The sequence below is a fragment of the Eschrichtius robustus genome, chromosome 3, assembly GCF_028021215.1.
Source record: "Eschrichtius robustus isolate mEscRob2 chromosome 3, mEscRob2.pri, whole genome shotgun sequence".
NCBI lineage: Eukaryota > Metazoa > Chordata > Mammalia > Artiodactyla > Eschrichtiidae > Eschrichtius > Eschrichtius robustus.
In genome coordinates, this window is record NC_090826.1 from 58,194,547 (window position 1) to 58,211,292 (window position 16,746).

General features: G+C 37.1%; 1 protein-coding gene across 1 annotated transcript in view; it reads right to left on the minus strand.

Annotated features, from left to right (window-relative positions):
* The window catches only part of C3H1orf141 (chromosome 3 C1orf141 homolog), a 78,110-nt gene extending 62,948 nt beyond the window's left edge, over positions 1–15,162 (minus strand). Inside the window, exons 1-2 of the mRNA XM_068537546.1 lie at positions 15,088–15,162; positions 11,480–11,637 (exon numbers count right to left, since the gene is read on the minus strand). Coding sequence (XP_068393647.1) covers positions 11,480–11,637; positions 15,088–15,162 — 233 coding nt within the window. The remainder of the gene's footprint in view (positions 1–11,479; positions 11,638–15,087) is intronic.
* Between the last annotated feature and the right edge of the window lie 1,584 nt (positions 15,163–16,746).

The window sequence follows — 16,746 nt, forward strand, 5'->3', positions numbered from 1 at the left end:
GCATTGAATCTGTGAATTGCTTTGGGTAGTAGAGTCATTTTCACAATGTTGATTCTTCCAATCCAAGAACATGGTATATCTCTCCATCTGTTTGTATCATCTTTAATTTCTTTCATCAGTATCTTATAGTTTACTGCATACCGGTCTTTTGTCTCCTTAGGTAGGTTTATTCCTGGTATTTTATTCTTTTTGTTGCAATGGTAAATGGGAGTGTTTCCTTAATTTCTCTTTCAGATTTTTCATCATTAGTATATAGGAATGCAAGAGATTTCTGTGCATTAATTTTGTATCCTGCTACTTTACTACATTCATTGATTAGCTCTAATAGTTTTCTGGTAGCATCTTTAGGGTTCTCTATGTATAGTATCATGTCATCTGCAAACTGTGACTGCTTTACTTCTTTTCTGATTTGGATTCCTTTTATTTCTTTTTCTTATCTGATTGCTATGGCTAAAACGTCCAAAACTATGTTGAATAATAGCGGAGAAGGTGGGCAACCTTGTCTTGTTCCTGATCTTAGAGGAAATAGTTTCAGTTTTTCACCATTGAGAATGATGTTGGCTGTATGTTTGTCATATATGGCCTTTATTATGTTGAGGTAAGTTCCCTCTATGCCCACTTTCTGGGGGGGTTTTATCATAAATAGGTGTTGAATTTTGTCAAAAGCTTTTTCTACATCTATTGAGATGATCATATGGTTTTTCTCCTTCAATTTGTTAATATGGTTTATCACATTGGTTGATTGCGTATACTGAAGAATCCTTGCGTTCCTGGGATAAACCCCACTTGGTCATGGTGTATGCTCCTTTTAATGTGCTGTTAGGTTCTGTTTGCTAGTATTTTGTTGAGGATTTTTGCATCTATGTTTATCAGTGATATTGGCCTGTAGTTTTCTTTCTTTGTGACATCTTTGTCTGGTTTTGGTATCAGGGTGATGGTGGCCTGGTAGAATGAGTTGGGGAGTGTTCCTCCGTCTGCTTTATTTTGGAAGAGTTTGAGAAGGATTGGTGTTAGCTCTTCTCTAAATGTTTGATAGATTTCTCCTGTGAAGCCATCTGGTCCTTGGCTTTTGTTTGTTGGAACATTTTTAATCGCAGTCTCAATTTCAGTGCTTGTGATTGGTCTGCTTATATTTTCTATTTCTTCCTGGTTCAGTCTCGGAAGGTTGTACTTTTCTAAGAATTTGTCCATTTCTTCCAGGTTGTCCATTTTATTGGTATATCGTTGCTTGCAGTAATCTCTCATGATCCTTTGTATTTCTGCAGTGTCAGTTGTTTCTTCTCCTTCTTCATTTCTAATTCTGTTGTTTTGAGTCTTCTCCCTTTTTTTTCTTGATGAATCTGGCTAATGGTTTATCAATTTGGTTCATCTTCTCAAAGAACCAGCTTTTAGTTTTATTGATCTTTGCTATTGTTTCCTTCATTTGTTTTTCATTTATTTCTGATCTGATCTTTATGATTTCTTTCCTTCTGCTAACTTTGGGGTTTTTTTGTTCTTCTTTCTCTAATTGCTTTAGGTGTAAGGTTAAGTTGTTTATTTGAGATGTTTCTTGTTTCTTGAGGTAGGATTGTATTGCTATAAACTTCCCTCTTAGAACTGCTTTTGCTGCATCCCACAGGTTTTGGGTCATCGTGTTTACATTGTCATTTGTTTCTAGGTATTTTTTGATTTCCTCTTTGATGTCTTCAATGATCTCTTGGTTATTAAGTAGTGTATTGTTTAGCCTCCATGTATTTGTATTTTTTACAGATTTTTTTCCTGTAATTGATACCTAATCTCATAGCATTGTGGTTGGAAAAGATACTTGATATGATTTCAATTAACTTAAGTTTACCAAGGCTTGATTTGTGACCCAAGATATGATCTATCCTGGAGAATGTTCCACGAGCACTTGAGAAGAAAGTGTATTCTGCTGTTTTTGGATGGAATGTCCTACAAATATCAATTAAGTCCATCTTGTTTTATGTATCATTTAAAGCTTGTGTTTTCTTATTTATTTTCATTTTGGATGATCTGTCCATTGGTGAAAGTGGGGTGTTAAAGTCCCCTACTATGATTGTGTTACTGTCGATTTCCCCTTTTATGGCTGTTAGCATTTGCCTTATGTATTGAGGTGCTCCTATGTTGGCTGCATAAATATTTACCATTGTTATATCTTCTTCTTGGATCAATCCCTTGATGATTATGTAGTGTCCTTCTTTGTCTCTTGTAATAGTCTTTATTTTAAAGTCTATTTTGTCTGATATGAGAATTGCTACTTCAGCTTTCTTTTGATTTCCATTTGCATGGAATATCTTTTTCCATCCTCTCACTTTCAGTTTGTATGTGTCCCTAGGTCTGAAGTGGGTCATTTGTAGACAGCATATATACAGGTCTTGTTTTTGTATCTATTCAGCCAGTCTGTGTATTTTGGTTGGAGCATTTAATCCTTTTACATTTAAGGCAGTTATCGATATCTATGTTCCTATTACCATTTTCTTAATTGTTTTGGTGCGTCTTTTTCTTTTCCTGTGTTTCCCGCCTAGAGAAGTTTCTTTAGCATTTGTTGTAAAGCTGTTTTGGTGGTGCTGAATTCTCTTAGCTTTTGCTTGTCTGAAAAGCTTTTAATTTCTCTGTCGTATCTGAATGAGATCCTTGCTGGGTAGAGTAATCTTGGTTGTAGGTTTTTCCCTTTCATCACTTTAAATATGTCCTGCCATTCCCTTCTGGCTTGCGGAGTTTCTGCTGAAAGATCAGCTGTTAACCTTATGGGGATTCCCTTGTATGCTATTTGTTGTTTTTCCCTTGCTGCTTTTCACATTTTTTCTTTGTATTTAATTTTTTAAAGTTTGATTAATATGTGTCTTGGTGTGTTTCTCCTTGGACTTATCTTGTATGGGACTCTCTGTGCTTCCTGGACTTGATTGACTATTTCCTTTCCCATATTAGGGATTTCAACTATAAACTCTTCAAATATTTTCTCAGTCCCTTTCTTTTTCTCTTCTTCTTCTGGGACCCCTATAATTAGAATGTTGATGCATTAAATGTTGTCCCAGACGTCTCTGAGACTGTCCTCAATTCTTTTCATTCTTTTTTCTTTATTCTGCTCTGCAGTAGTTATTTCCACTATTTTATCTTCCAGGTCACTTATCCGTTCTTCTGCCTCAGTTATTCTGCTATTGATTCCTTCTAGAAAATTTTTAATTTCATTTATTGTGTTGTTCATCATTGTTTGCTTGCTCTTTAGTTCTTCTAGGTCCTTGTTAAACGTTTCTTGTAATTTCTCCATTCTATTTCCAAGATTTTGGATCATCTTTACTATCATTACTCTGAATTCTTTTTCAGGTAGACTGCCTATTTCCTCTTCATTTATTTAGTCTGGTGGGTTTTTACCTTGCTCCTTCATCTGCTGTGTGTTTCTCTGTCTTCTCATTTTGCTTAACTTACTGTGTTTGGGGTCTCCTTTTCACAGGCTACAGGCTCGTAGTTCCCATTGTTTTTGGTGTCTGCCCCAGTGGCTAAGGTTGGCTCAGTGGGTTGTGTAGGCTTCCTGGTGGAGGGGACTGGTGCCTGTGTTCTGGTGCATAAGGCTGGATCTTGTCTTTCTGGTGGGCAGGACCACGGCTGGTGGTGTGTTTTAGGGTGTCTGTGACCTTATTATCTTTTTAGGCAGCCTCTCTGCTAATGGGTGGGGTTGTGTTCCTGTCTTGCTAGTTGTTTGGCATAGGGTGTCCAGCACTGTAGCTTGCTAGTCATTGAGTGGAGCTGGGTCTTAGCGTTGAGATGGAGATCTCTGGGAGAGCTTTCGCCATTTGATATTACGTGGAGCTGGGAGGTCTCTGGTGGACCAATGTCCTGAACTCGGCTCTCCCACCTCAGAGGCACAGACCTGACACCTGGCTGGAGCACGAAGACCCTGTCAGCCACAAGGCTCTGAAGAAAAGGGAGAAAGAAGAAAGAAAAGAAAGAAAGAAAGAAAGAACGAAAGGAAAGAAAGAAAGAAAGAAGAAAGGGAGGAAGGGAGGAAGGAAGAAAGAAAGAAAGAAAAGAAAAGAAAGTTATTAAAATTAAAAATTTAAAAAAATTATTAAACATAAAAAAATTTTTAAGTAATAAAAAAAAGAAAAAGAAAAAAAAAAGAAAGAAGAGAGCAACCAAACCAAAAAACAAATCCACCAATGATAACAAGCACTAAAAAGTATACTAAAAACAAACAAACAAAAAAAGACAGAGAGAACCCTAGGACAAATGGTAAAAGCAAAGCTATACAGACAAAATCACACAAAGAAGCATACACATACACACTCACAAAAAGAGAAAAAGGAAAAATACATATGTATCTATATATAAAAAAAAATAATGAAGAGAGCAACCAAATCAACAAACAAATCTACCAATGATAATAAACTCTAAATACTAAACTATGATAAACATAGGACCAGAAACAAATTAGATGCAGAAAGCAAACCCCAAGTCTATATCTGGTCTCAAAGTCCATCTCCTCAATTTGGGATGATTCGTTGTCTCTTCAGGTATTCCAGAGATGCTGGGTACATCAAGTTGACTGTGGAGATTTAATCTGCTGCTCCTGAGGCTGCTGGGAGAGATTTCCCTTTCTCTTCTTTGTTTGCACAGCTCCTGGGGTTCAGCTTTGGATTAGCCCCCTCCTCTGTGTGTAGGTCGCCTGAGGGCGTCTGTTCTTCACCCAGACAGGATGGGGTTAAAGGAGCAGCTGATTTGGGGGCTCTGGCTCACTCAGGCTGGGGGGATGTAGGGGTATGGAATGCAGGGTGAGCCTACAGCAGTAGAGCCTGATGTGACGTTGCAACAGCCTGAGGCGCGCCGTGTGTTCTCCCGGGGAAGTTGTCCCTGGATCACGGGACCCTGGCAGTGGCAGGCTGCACAGGATCCCAGGAGGGGAGGTGTGGATAGTGACCTGTGCTTGCACACAGGCTTCTTGGTGGCTGCAGCAGCAGCCTTAGTGTCTCACGCCCATCTCTGGAGTCCTCACTGATAGCCGCAGCTCGCGCTGGTCTCTGGAGCTCATTTAGGTGGCGCTCTGAATCCCCTCTCCTCGCACACCCCAAAACAATGGTCTCTTGCCTCTTAGGCAGTTCCAGACTTTTTCCCAGACTCCCTCCAAGCTAGCTGTGGTGCACTAGCCCCCTTCAGGCTGTGTTCACACAGCCAACCCCAGTCCTCTCCCTGGGATCCAACAGAAGCCCGAGCAACAGTTCCCATCCCCCGCCCGCCCCGGCAGGTGAGCAGACAAGCCTCTTGGGCTGGTGAGTGCTGGGCGGCACCGATCCTCTGTGCGGGAATCTCTCTGCTTTGCCCTCCGCACCCCTGTTGCTGAGCTCTCCTCCGTGGCTCCAAAGCTTCCCCCTGCCTCCGCCAGTGAAGGGGCTTCCTAGTGTGTGGAAACCTTTCCTCCTTCACAGCTCCCTCCCTGAGGTGCAGGTCCTGTCCCTATTCTTTTGTCTGTTTTTTCTTTTGCCCTACCCAGGTACCTGGGGTATTTCTTGCCTTTTGGAAGGTCTGAGGTCTTCTGTCAGCGTTCAGTAGGTGTTCTGTAGTTGTTCCACATGTAGATGTGTTTCTGATGTATTTGTGGGGAGGAAGGTGATCTCTACATCTTACTCCTCCTCCACCTTGAAGGTCTCCCCCGACAGCTTTATTTATTCATTTATTTTTGGTCCTTCAGTAAATGCACACTTAACATAATTTTTATTTTTGCTATTCTTTTTTTTTTAAATTTTTATTGGAGTATGGTTGCTCTACAATGTTGTGTTAGCCTCCACTGCACAACAAAATGAATCAGCCATATACCTACAGATATCCCCTCCCTTTTGGACTTCCCTCCCATTTAGGTTATCACAGTGCATTAGGTAGAGTTCCCTGTGCTATACAGTATGTTCCCATCAGTTGTTAACATAATTTGTAAAAAATAAATTGAACTAAGTTCTAGATATTTGGTTTATAAAATTAACTTTACACAGATTCTGTCCCCAACTAATCACGTCTTTCTTTTCTAGTTTACATAGTCCCTTGTCATGGTGTTTCCTTTCTTTTTAAAAATTTTATTATATGGATTAATTTTGTGGACTTAGTTTAGGTATAACTAAATTATAAATCCTGCTACCTAGCAGCAGATAGACTTATAGGATAGATAAAATGGGTATATAAATAGGCTCCTTCTAGGCTCACAGGTGCCTGGATAAGGATGCTCTATTATTCATGAGGAATGAGCCACAACTACTTTTACCACTCAGTTTGTGAGAAGGTTCAAGTTTGCTCTCATTCTACCTGCAAAGCTCCTTCCCTCCAAGTAGGTGTGAAGAACTGTGAAAGATTGGAGATTTGGCCCTACTTACAAAGCAACAAGTTAGCCTGCCACAGTTTCATCTCTTCTGGCAGAAGACATGAGACTCCTGGGTCAGAGACAAAGGACAATTTATTATGCACAGCAACAGGAGTAGCACCTTCTGCGTCAGTTCTCTGAGCCCCAATTCCACAGGGCAACAAGCAGAGGGCCAGATGTCACCTGCATGCACACTGGGTTATGTTACAGGAATGGAACCTTGAGTTTAGGGAACCCAAATCTTTTATAATGGACAGTAATATTCCTGTTCTTGTTCAGAGGAAGGCTCTTTCTCTGTCTGCCGAGGCTGTCTGTCATGCAAACGTCCTTGAAAAGATAGGAACAAAGGCAGCCAGTGCTTCTGCTCACAAGATGTACAGAAATACAGGAGACCCATGAAGAATTTTCCCCCAACAGTAGGAAGAAGGAATGGGAGGGATACGAGCCTAGGAATAAAAACTGTTCCTAGAACTGGGTTTTCATAGAATATGAGGAATGGAACTGGAGTTATAAATTTGGTAGGTTAGTTCACTAGCATAAATTTATAAATCTGTTTTTTGTAAGTTGTATTGGTTTGGGGCTGCTCAAATCTTTAAAAATTCATCCTTTTCCCTCCCCCACTTTTTTCGTCTTATAGTTAGAAAAATTCCCTGTGAAATTACATCCTGTTGCAGTTGTTAAAGGGAATACAAGTAAAGGCCTTGATTTGTGCTGCATGGGCTGGAATTAAAAGAAGGCTGTTGCATGTGTCTGGGATGGACCATTGAGGTGGCACTGGCAAACAAAGGAGGAAACCCAGAGAAAAGTACTGCTCAGATGGGAGGATGGGGGTTGAGCTAAAGCTGCCTCTTCCCAACTTGAAATCTCTTATGGACCACTTACCTGGTAATTCTTTGGAATGTTTTATGTTTTTATAGAACAGCCACTTTGAGATGGAAGTCCAGAGTTTCATTCAGACACCATGGGAAATTTTCAAATGCATTTTTGTGTAATAAAGATACCCAGTTTAGATCTTTATTTTACTCATATTTAATTTAAATTTGGATAAAAATATTTCTCCAAGTTCCTCAGAAAGAATAAATAAGCAGTTTACATTCTAAAGTCTTTCATGTCCAAAAACTTGTCTCTCTTTTGTTCTCAAATATAAATGATGATTCATCCGAATAGCAGATTCCTAGATTGTCATTTTTTTTTGTTTCCCTAGGTATTTTATTCTTTTTGTCACAATGGTAAATGGGAGTGTTTCCATAATTTCTCTTTCAGATTTTTCATCATTAGTGTATAGGAATGAAAGAGATTTCTGTGCATTAATTTTGTATCCTGCAACTTTACCAAATTCATTGATTAGCTCTAGTAGTTTTCTGGTGGCATGTTTAGGATTCTCTACGTATAGTATCATGTCATCTGCAAACAGTGACAGTTTTACTTCTTCTTTTCCAATTTGTATTCCTTTTATTTCTTTTTCTTCTCTGATTGCCATGGCTAGGACTTCCAAAACTATGTTGAATAATAGTGGTGAGAGTGGACATCCTTGTCTCGTTCCTGATCTTAGAGGAAATGGTTTCAGTTTTTCACCATTGAGAATGATGTTTGTTGTGGGTTTGTCGTAGAAGGCCTTTATTATGTGGAGGTAGGTTCCCTCTATGCCCACTTTCTGGAGAGTTTTTATCATAAATGGGTGTTGAATTTTGTCAAAAGCTTTCTCTGCATCTATTGAGATGATCATATGGTTTTTATTCTTCAATTTGTTAATATGGTATATCACATTGATTGATTTGCATATATTGAAGAATCCTTGCATCCCTGGGATAAATCCCACTTGATCGTGGTGTATGATCCTTTTAATGTGTTATTGGATTCTGTTTGCTAGTATTTTGTTGAGGATTTTTGCATCTATATTCATCAGTGATATTGGTCTGTAATTTTCTTTTTTTGTAGTATCTTTGTCTGGTTTTGGTATCAGGGTGATGGTGGCCTCATAGAATGAGTTTGGGAGTGTTCCTTCCTCTGCAATTTTTTGGAAGAGTTTGAGAAGGATGGGTGTTAGCTCTTCTCTAAATGTTTGCTAGAATTCACCTGTGAAGCCATCTGGTCCTGGACTTTTGTTTGTTGGAAGATTTTTAGTAAACAGTTTCAATTTCATTACTTGTGATTGGTCTGTTCATATTTTCTGTTTCTTCCTGGTTCAGTCTTGGAAGGTTATACCTTTCTAAGAATTTGTCCATTTCTTCCAGGTTGTCCATTTTATTGGCATAAAGTTGCTTGTACTAGTCTCTTAGGATGCTTTGTATTTCTGTGGTGTCTGTTGTAACTTCTCCTTTTTCATTTCTAATTTTATTGATTTGAGTCCTCTCCTTCTTTTTCTTGATGAGTCTGGCTAATGGTTTATCAATTTTGTTTATCTTCCCAAAGAACCAGCTTTTAGTTTTATTGATCTTTGCCACTGTTTTCTTTGCTTCTCTTTCATTTATTTCTGCTCTGATCTTTATGATTTCTTTCCTTCTGCTAACTTTGGGTTTTGTTTTTTCTCCTTTCTCTAGTTCCTTTAGGTGTAAGGTTAGATTGTTTACTTGACATTTTTCTTGTTTCTTGAGGTAGGCTTGTATAGCCTGAGGGGCCACCTCCTCTAGGAAACTTTTGCGGATCCTCACATTAGGAATCTCTCTGTGGCAACTGATGTTTGCCTGTTTGCTTATCTGAATCTCCATTGAAGAGATATATTTCACTCTTGCTGTCATATTCCCAGAGTATAGTAGCCACTCAGTAAACATTTGTAGAAGAAAATCAATAAATTAAAATTACAGTCATATGGGATAGCAGAGCTACTGTTAACAAAAACTAAAATGAAGTTGTCTGTAAGAATTTTTTATTTGAACTTGGTTTAGGGCCAATCATTCAAGCATGAGTGACAGTACAAAATTGCCACAAAGTTACTTGAAGAGAGGCAAATGTTACAAGTGGTCTTAAAAGCAAAACTCAGAGCCTAGATATGCTGCCAGTTGGACTTATCTGTATGTACTAGATCCTCTTAATTTCTTCAACCAAATTTTCTTTCTTTTGGCCTAGGTTACACCCTAATTCTTGTTTAAATTCTTGACATTTTCCTGTACTTGTGTGTGTGTGTGTGTGTGTGTGTGATAGTTTTGGTCCTCTGAGCACCGATCAAGCAAAATTTACTTGATCTTTGAATCTTGAAACTATGTGCCTGTTTGTCTTTATTTTAGACTCTGATTTCAAACTTCAACTCAGCCAGACTTAAACAACTCAAAAGGAACATTACTCAGCTATTGATACCATCACTAAAGACAGGATCAATGATGCCTTATAAACTACTTACAAACTACAGACAGGAAAGGGAAAGCAACAGTATCATCCTGGAAAATACTGTCATAAAACACACTGCACGTTATCTTTAAATGTGTCTAATGGGTCATTAGCCATATATTATGCTATCACATAATGGTATACATATATATAAATTCAAAAATATAAATATATACCAATATAAAATATATATAATTACAATTATATACTACATAATATATAATAAGATATTATTTTTCCCTTCCCTACATGCCCAACTTCCATTTTATGCAACTTTTTCTATGTATTATTAAAATATTCTATTTTAACATGGATAGTTCTATAAATGATTTTGAAGTAAAAGTATTGGCTGTATCTACATAAAAACAAAGTTGTAGTGAAAGAAGTTTGTGATAAAGCTGAATTACATAAACCACTAATATTTATTTGTGTTAGAAACAAACTCCTTTTTCTTATGGCTGCACAATGGAAACGTGTTCTGACATCCTGGTAAATCATAAACAACAAAAATCTGAGTAAGCTGTATTTTGAGTCTAAATGATCTTGTTTTACTTTAGATTAAGACATATTTGTCCAACTGTCTTCTAGACACTATCACCTGGATGCCCCACAGGCATCTAAAATTTAACATATCCAAAATAAAGCTCAGCATTTCTCACTCTAATCTCTTATCCACTCCAATCTGCTTTTCATCCTATGATCTCCACCTAAGTACAAAACACCAAAGTACATCTAGTCACCAAGATCAAAAGCTGGAAATCATTCTGTTGAATGTGGTAGCGATAAGAGCATAGGCTCAGAAATCAGACTGCTATGTCTAAATCCAGCTTCTGCCACTTGTTAGCTTTGTGACTTTGGGCAAGTTATTTTACCTCATCAAGACTTGGATTTGGCATCTGTAAAACTGCACTTAATACACTGATTTACTACAGAATAAATGAGGTAAGAACACACTACCACCAATGTCCAATTGATTTGAAGTCCTATTGATTCTACACCTGAGTATTTCTTTTTTCTGGGCTCTCCTCCACGTTTCTGATGCCTAGAAAATTATATAGCATTACATACATACACAATGCCAGTGAAAGACCAATTATTACATATTCAGGCTACCCCTTGTAAGTACACAGAGAAACTGCCTTACTTAGTTTTCTAGGCCTACCTTTTTTTTTTGCAGTATATTGGTTAAAGTTTAAAATAAATCCTGACATTAATTTGGGGCGATATAATAAAGCTCAAGAAGTCTTTCTTTAGGGGCTTCCCTGGTGGCGCAGTGGTTGAGAATCCGCCTGCCAACGCAGGGGACACGGGTTCGAGCCCTGGTCTGGGAGGATCCCACATGCCGCAGAGCAACTAGGCCTGTGAGCCACAACTACTGAGCCTGTGCGTCTGGAGCCTGTGCTCCGCCAACAGGAGAGGCCACGATAGTGAGAGGCCCGCGCACTGCGATGAAGAGTGGCCCCCGCTTGCCACAACTAGAGGAAGCCCTCACATAGAAACGAAGACCCAACACAGCCAAAATAAATAAATAAATAAATTAAAAATAAATTTATTAAAAAAAAAATGTCTTTCTTTAAAAATTTGGAATTATAATTACTATATACAATTATCATCTGCAATAGTGAAATATTATAATAAATATTTTATAAACTAGGAATATTCAGAATGCTAATCTAGCATATTGTACCTCATAACCATTATGAAATATACCTGTTTGACTAAGCTTACATTTAATATAGATTGCATAATCTAAGACAATATAAAATAATGCTTTAAAATTTCAAACTGAAAGTTTGAGGTAGTTATGATGATTACCTTTTTGTTTTTTTAATGCCATATGATCTGTCTTTTGTGATCTTTGATTCTGCCTCAGATATGGAAGTAGCAATATCCTTTTCAAATTCCAACTGAAAATCAAATGTCAGGGGTATCGTTGAAATCTTTTTCTTTACTTCACTCTGAAGGCAGTTTTTCTGCAGCAAATCCAAAATATAACTCAGTGAAAAAGGGAACACTTTTCATATAAGGAAAATCCGGTATGGAAAGGACAAAATTAATCTCACTTCATACATACACACACTCACACACAGAATTTATGTGGCAGGCAACAATGGAAAAATAACGCAGACTGAAAATTGGAGGCCTTGTGTACCAACTCTTTTTCTATCTATGAAATGAGGGTGTTGGTCTAGATGATCATGAAGTCTCCCTCCAAATTCTAAAGTCCAGAATTTAAGAACGACCTATATATTTAGCAAAGACAATATTGATACGTAGTTATTGGAACTATAGCTGGCAGCTCTCTCCAACCTGCTCCTCTCCCTGGAGCCACACACATGGTGGAACATGAGCCAGAAATAGAGTTAAGAAAGCAATCAAAAGAGAACTTTGTTCACATATTTATACAGATGGACTGAAGAGGGAAAAGGGTAAAGCTAAAGAGTGAGTTAAGGAGCCGAAAATCTTCTTTAAAACATTCTCTCAGAGCACAGCACAGAGGAATAAAGAGATAAAAACTTGAAAAGGAAGTCAAAGGATATGGGAACTTCTGTTTCTGCCAGTGAGGGATTAAGTGCTACAGGAATTGCCCTTCTGTTATACACAAGTAGAAAAACCAGACAAAGTAGGTGAAAGCAACTACAATCAGGCATTAGGAAACAGGCAGAGCAGGACCATGATCCCTGAAAAAAGGGAAACAAATTAGGTAAACCCTACAATAGCCTAGCTTACTTCTTGGAGGCAGTTTCTGGACTGACGCGCAGGGAGGGGAACTCAAACCAAAGCTTGTGGCTTTGACCTTGTTGAGTTTGAGAGACAGACCCTGCACCAGCAATCATGCTCTTGGGCATTCACCCCAGAGAAATGAAAACTTACATTCATACAAAAACCTGTACACAAATATTCATAGCAGTTTTACTTCATCTTATTTTTTTAGCACCTTTATTTTTAAAAGCAAAATATTGAAAACAACCCAAATGTCCTTCAATGGGTGAGCAGTTGAAACTCTGTACATCCATATAATGGAATACTACTCAGCAATAAAATTTATATATTATTTATCATATAAAAGCTATTGCTTCATGCAAAAACTTAGATGGACCTCAGGGGCATAGTGAAATAGTCAATCTGAAAATTTTACACACTGAATAATTCCATTTATATACCATTCTCAAAATTACAAAATTATAGATATGGAGAACAGATTAGTCCTTGCTGGGGTTAGAGACAGAGAATTGAGGTGAGGGCATGGATACAAATATAAAGAAGTAACATGAGGGAGTACTTTTATAGGATGGAAGTGTGCTGTGTCTTGATTGCGGTGATTTCCGTAAATCTGTAGTGGGATAAAATTGCATAAAACTACAGACCCAAATGAATGAAGGTTAAAAAGTGGTGACAACTCAATAAAGTCTGTAGTCTAGTTAACAGTAATACACCTGTGTCAATGTTGGATGTGACTCATACTGGTTTTGCTACTGAACTACAACTCTGTGAGATGTCACCAATGGGGTCAACTGGGTGAAAGGTACATGGAACTCTTTGTACTATTTCTGCAACTTCCTGTGAGTCTATGATTATTTCAAAATAAAAGTTTTTAAAAAATTAAAAAACAATTACCGAAGTGATTTATATACTGTATTTCATTTTTTTGTCAATAGAAAAAATAGATAATCCACTTTCATAAATGTATATGTATGTATATATGTACATGTATATTTATATTATGGATATTTGTAAGTAAAGATAAATGTATGTATACATACAGATATTCATACTTGTATATCTTTGTAAGAGTACAAAAGATGTGGATGAATAAACCTCAACTGCTAAAATGTGTCTGTCTCAGAGGAAAGGATTAGAGGGAAGAGGCCAAAGACTATTAATATTTCTTTATATAATTTTCCTTTTGTATAATTTTCTTTATACATATCTATATGTTGCTTAACTTGTTTCCAACAGTGTAATTTGAAAATTAAGAAAAGGTTTTAAAAATGATTATATATACTTCCAGAAGAATCTCCAGAGAATTTTCTATCAGTAACACATGAATAGTAACACAAAATGAGAAAATATGTGGAAATGCTTTGCCCAAAGGAAGCTCCCAGGAAAAGTAAGAATTATTATTCCTAATTATAACTTAAAATTTTATGTAAAAGGGAATTTTGTGACAAATTGAATAGATTTATCTCTGATTATATTTTGTAAAATATATTAAAATTCATTTTAAACAAAATATAAAAAAGCAATAAACTTTAGGGTGTCAAAGCCTAAAAGGTTTGCTTTAGTTAAGTTACCCCTGGTTTGCTATTCAAAATTTTGATAGCTATAACAGAATTAATTTATTCCATTTTTCAGTATTCCTTTACTTTACTTTCTGAAAGGAGACAATTATGAAAAATTAAAAAGAAACCAAATTATTATTCAAACACTAACGTTTTCATTTTCAAATTGCAAATATGTTCATTCACTTAAGAGTTCCTCTCTGTGATGTCTTCCTTGATTTCTCAGACTCTGTTGTTCCTTATATATGCCTCATTTATTCACATTGTTATATTATTTTACAAGTCTTTTTGCAACCAAATTAAATTGCTCACATATGGTAAAAAATCTGGTGTTTCAGAACTGTATTCTTTATTAATATTGTATATTGGATTTTATAAGAGACTCACCCTTTTTAGTTTAATTATTTTCTATGAACTTTATTTCTAATTTGGTAGCTATACCAAATATTTCCTTCCTTTTAAAGAACCAGCTAAACAAGATTTTATGTTTAACAGGTTAGTAAGAACTATAGGAGTAGTCACATTTACTATTTGACTGCTTAGGATTCTTTTATTTTTAATTTACTTATTTTATTTATTTATTTTTGGCTGCGTTGGGTCTTTGTTGCTGCGCGCGGGCTTTCTCTAGTGCGGTGAGCGGGGGCTACTCTTCGTTGCAGTGCACGGGCTTCTCATTGCAGTGGCTTCTCCTGTTGCAGAGCGCGGGCTCTAGGCACACGGGCTTCAGTAGTTGTGGTTCGTGGGCTATAGAGCACAGGCTCAGTAGTTGTGGTGCATGGGTTTAGCTGATCCGCGGCACATGGGATCTTCCCGGACCAGGGCTCAAATCCGTGTCCCCTACATTGGCAGGCGGATTCTTAACCACTGCACCACCAGGGAAACCCAGGATTTTTTTTTTTTTTAAGCAGGTTAGATACATCATAACCAAATACAGCAGCTACCTAAAAGTTACCTTGTATATTTAATTAATTCTTTATAGTATTACATAGATGACTCTTTCAACTAATGTAATTATTTGTTTTTTACAAATTGGTTTGTAGCCTCATACTAATGCATCATTAACTAAAAAGTAAAACTCGTTCACATTTGAAATGATAACCTTTTAATGGAAAATTGAATTTTAGCCTATATTTTACAAACCTTTGCTCTTATGGCCAAGAGTGTCTTTGCTTGCTCATCCAGAATATCTAACTTCTCTAAGATTTTTTTTGCCATTGTCAGTCAGTAAATTCCTATTTTAAAAGGAGGGGTAAAATAATAAATCTCCAAAGCAATTAAAATTTAAACATATAATCAATTATTTAGGCATAAATTAAGAGATCCACCTTTACAATACTGTTTTAGGTAAAGAACTGTATAGATCATGGAATAAACCACAGAATTGTAGAGGAACCCAAGTTTTTTAGATAGAAGCTCATATGATCAGAATTCCCAGAAGCATGTGGGCCCCAGGAATTTTTAAATGTATGATAAAGGTGAGTTGGAAAAAGTTCAAGATTACTGTATGAGAACCAGATGTGACTGATACCTGAAGCCAGGGCATGCAGCTTGATTTATACCTATTTTCTTTTTGTCATGATTTAATTTTAATGAAAGTAAATAAGAAGAGCTCACATTTATAGAATTAATTACATTCCAATTAAATTGGTCAATGATCCAAAACTGTTAATACAGCACTTAGAAGACAATCAGTCACACAGAAGGAGCAGCAACCAAACTGGTGAGGTTCTGTTGCCATAATAGTTCTTATTTTCCAGTTAATTAATTTGCTGAAAATTTCATCAGGGGTCAGATGGTCCACATTAGTTTTGGGGACCTGAGTGTTAGCCATCAGGACCTGGTCTAATTTATTTCCACTTTCAGATGAGAAAATTAAAAGCCACAAAGTACCTTACAATGCAATACAAATAGCTAGGGGCAGAGTGGAGGCAAGGATCAGGAATATTAACCCAAATCTCCCTCTATTTTATTTATTTTTAAAATTTGAGTAGACATTTATGCATTTGACATATTTTTGCTCAGTGAATTGAATGGGCTCCAGCGGCATTTAAATGTAAAAGTTCACAGAAAGTATTGAATTCATTAATATTTCTAATGAACATCAATGTCAACACTAAGGTTCTTTCTAGCTCAAAAAAATTTTATGCGACGTCTCCCATATTGTATATTATTCAATCAATATCACACAGAGACAATAAAGCATGAAAAGACAAGAATTAAGAATCCTATGCCAAAAGCTCCTATTATTTTGTACTTGGTTTCTTTTAGCTCTCTTTTCTACTTTCTTTCCTTTACTACCTATTGCCCTGGGAGTGAATTCCTGGTGCTCTCCTAGTGTCTTTCCATCCCAGCATGCCCTCTGACATTTTGCTACATCTAAATACTTCACCTCTGTCCCATGATGTAATCCAATGTGACAAAGGGCTTTTGTGGGCTATGAGGCTGCGGGCAGATAGCCTGCCTTGTTATGAACCACATAACCTTGGGTTGCAGGTTGGAAAGGAGAGATGCAGGGCAAGGGTGTTAGCACAGTGTGAATGCCTCAGACTCTCTGGGTCTCCTACAGGAGAGGAGGGGAGAGATTTTGGAAGAGAATAGAGATTATCTGGACGCTATATACTGTCTTTTCAGATTCAGGAACCACCCCTCTTACATATCCTAAAAACAACTTCAGGAATTTTAGTTTCTGTGTTTCCCTTAAACATAATATGACTTCAAGTATGGGGAAGGATGCTATATTTCTCACCAAAATTTATTTTATTGGGGACAAAGGTTTCTATTTCTAAATGAGAGAGAGAG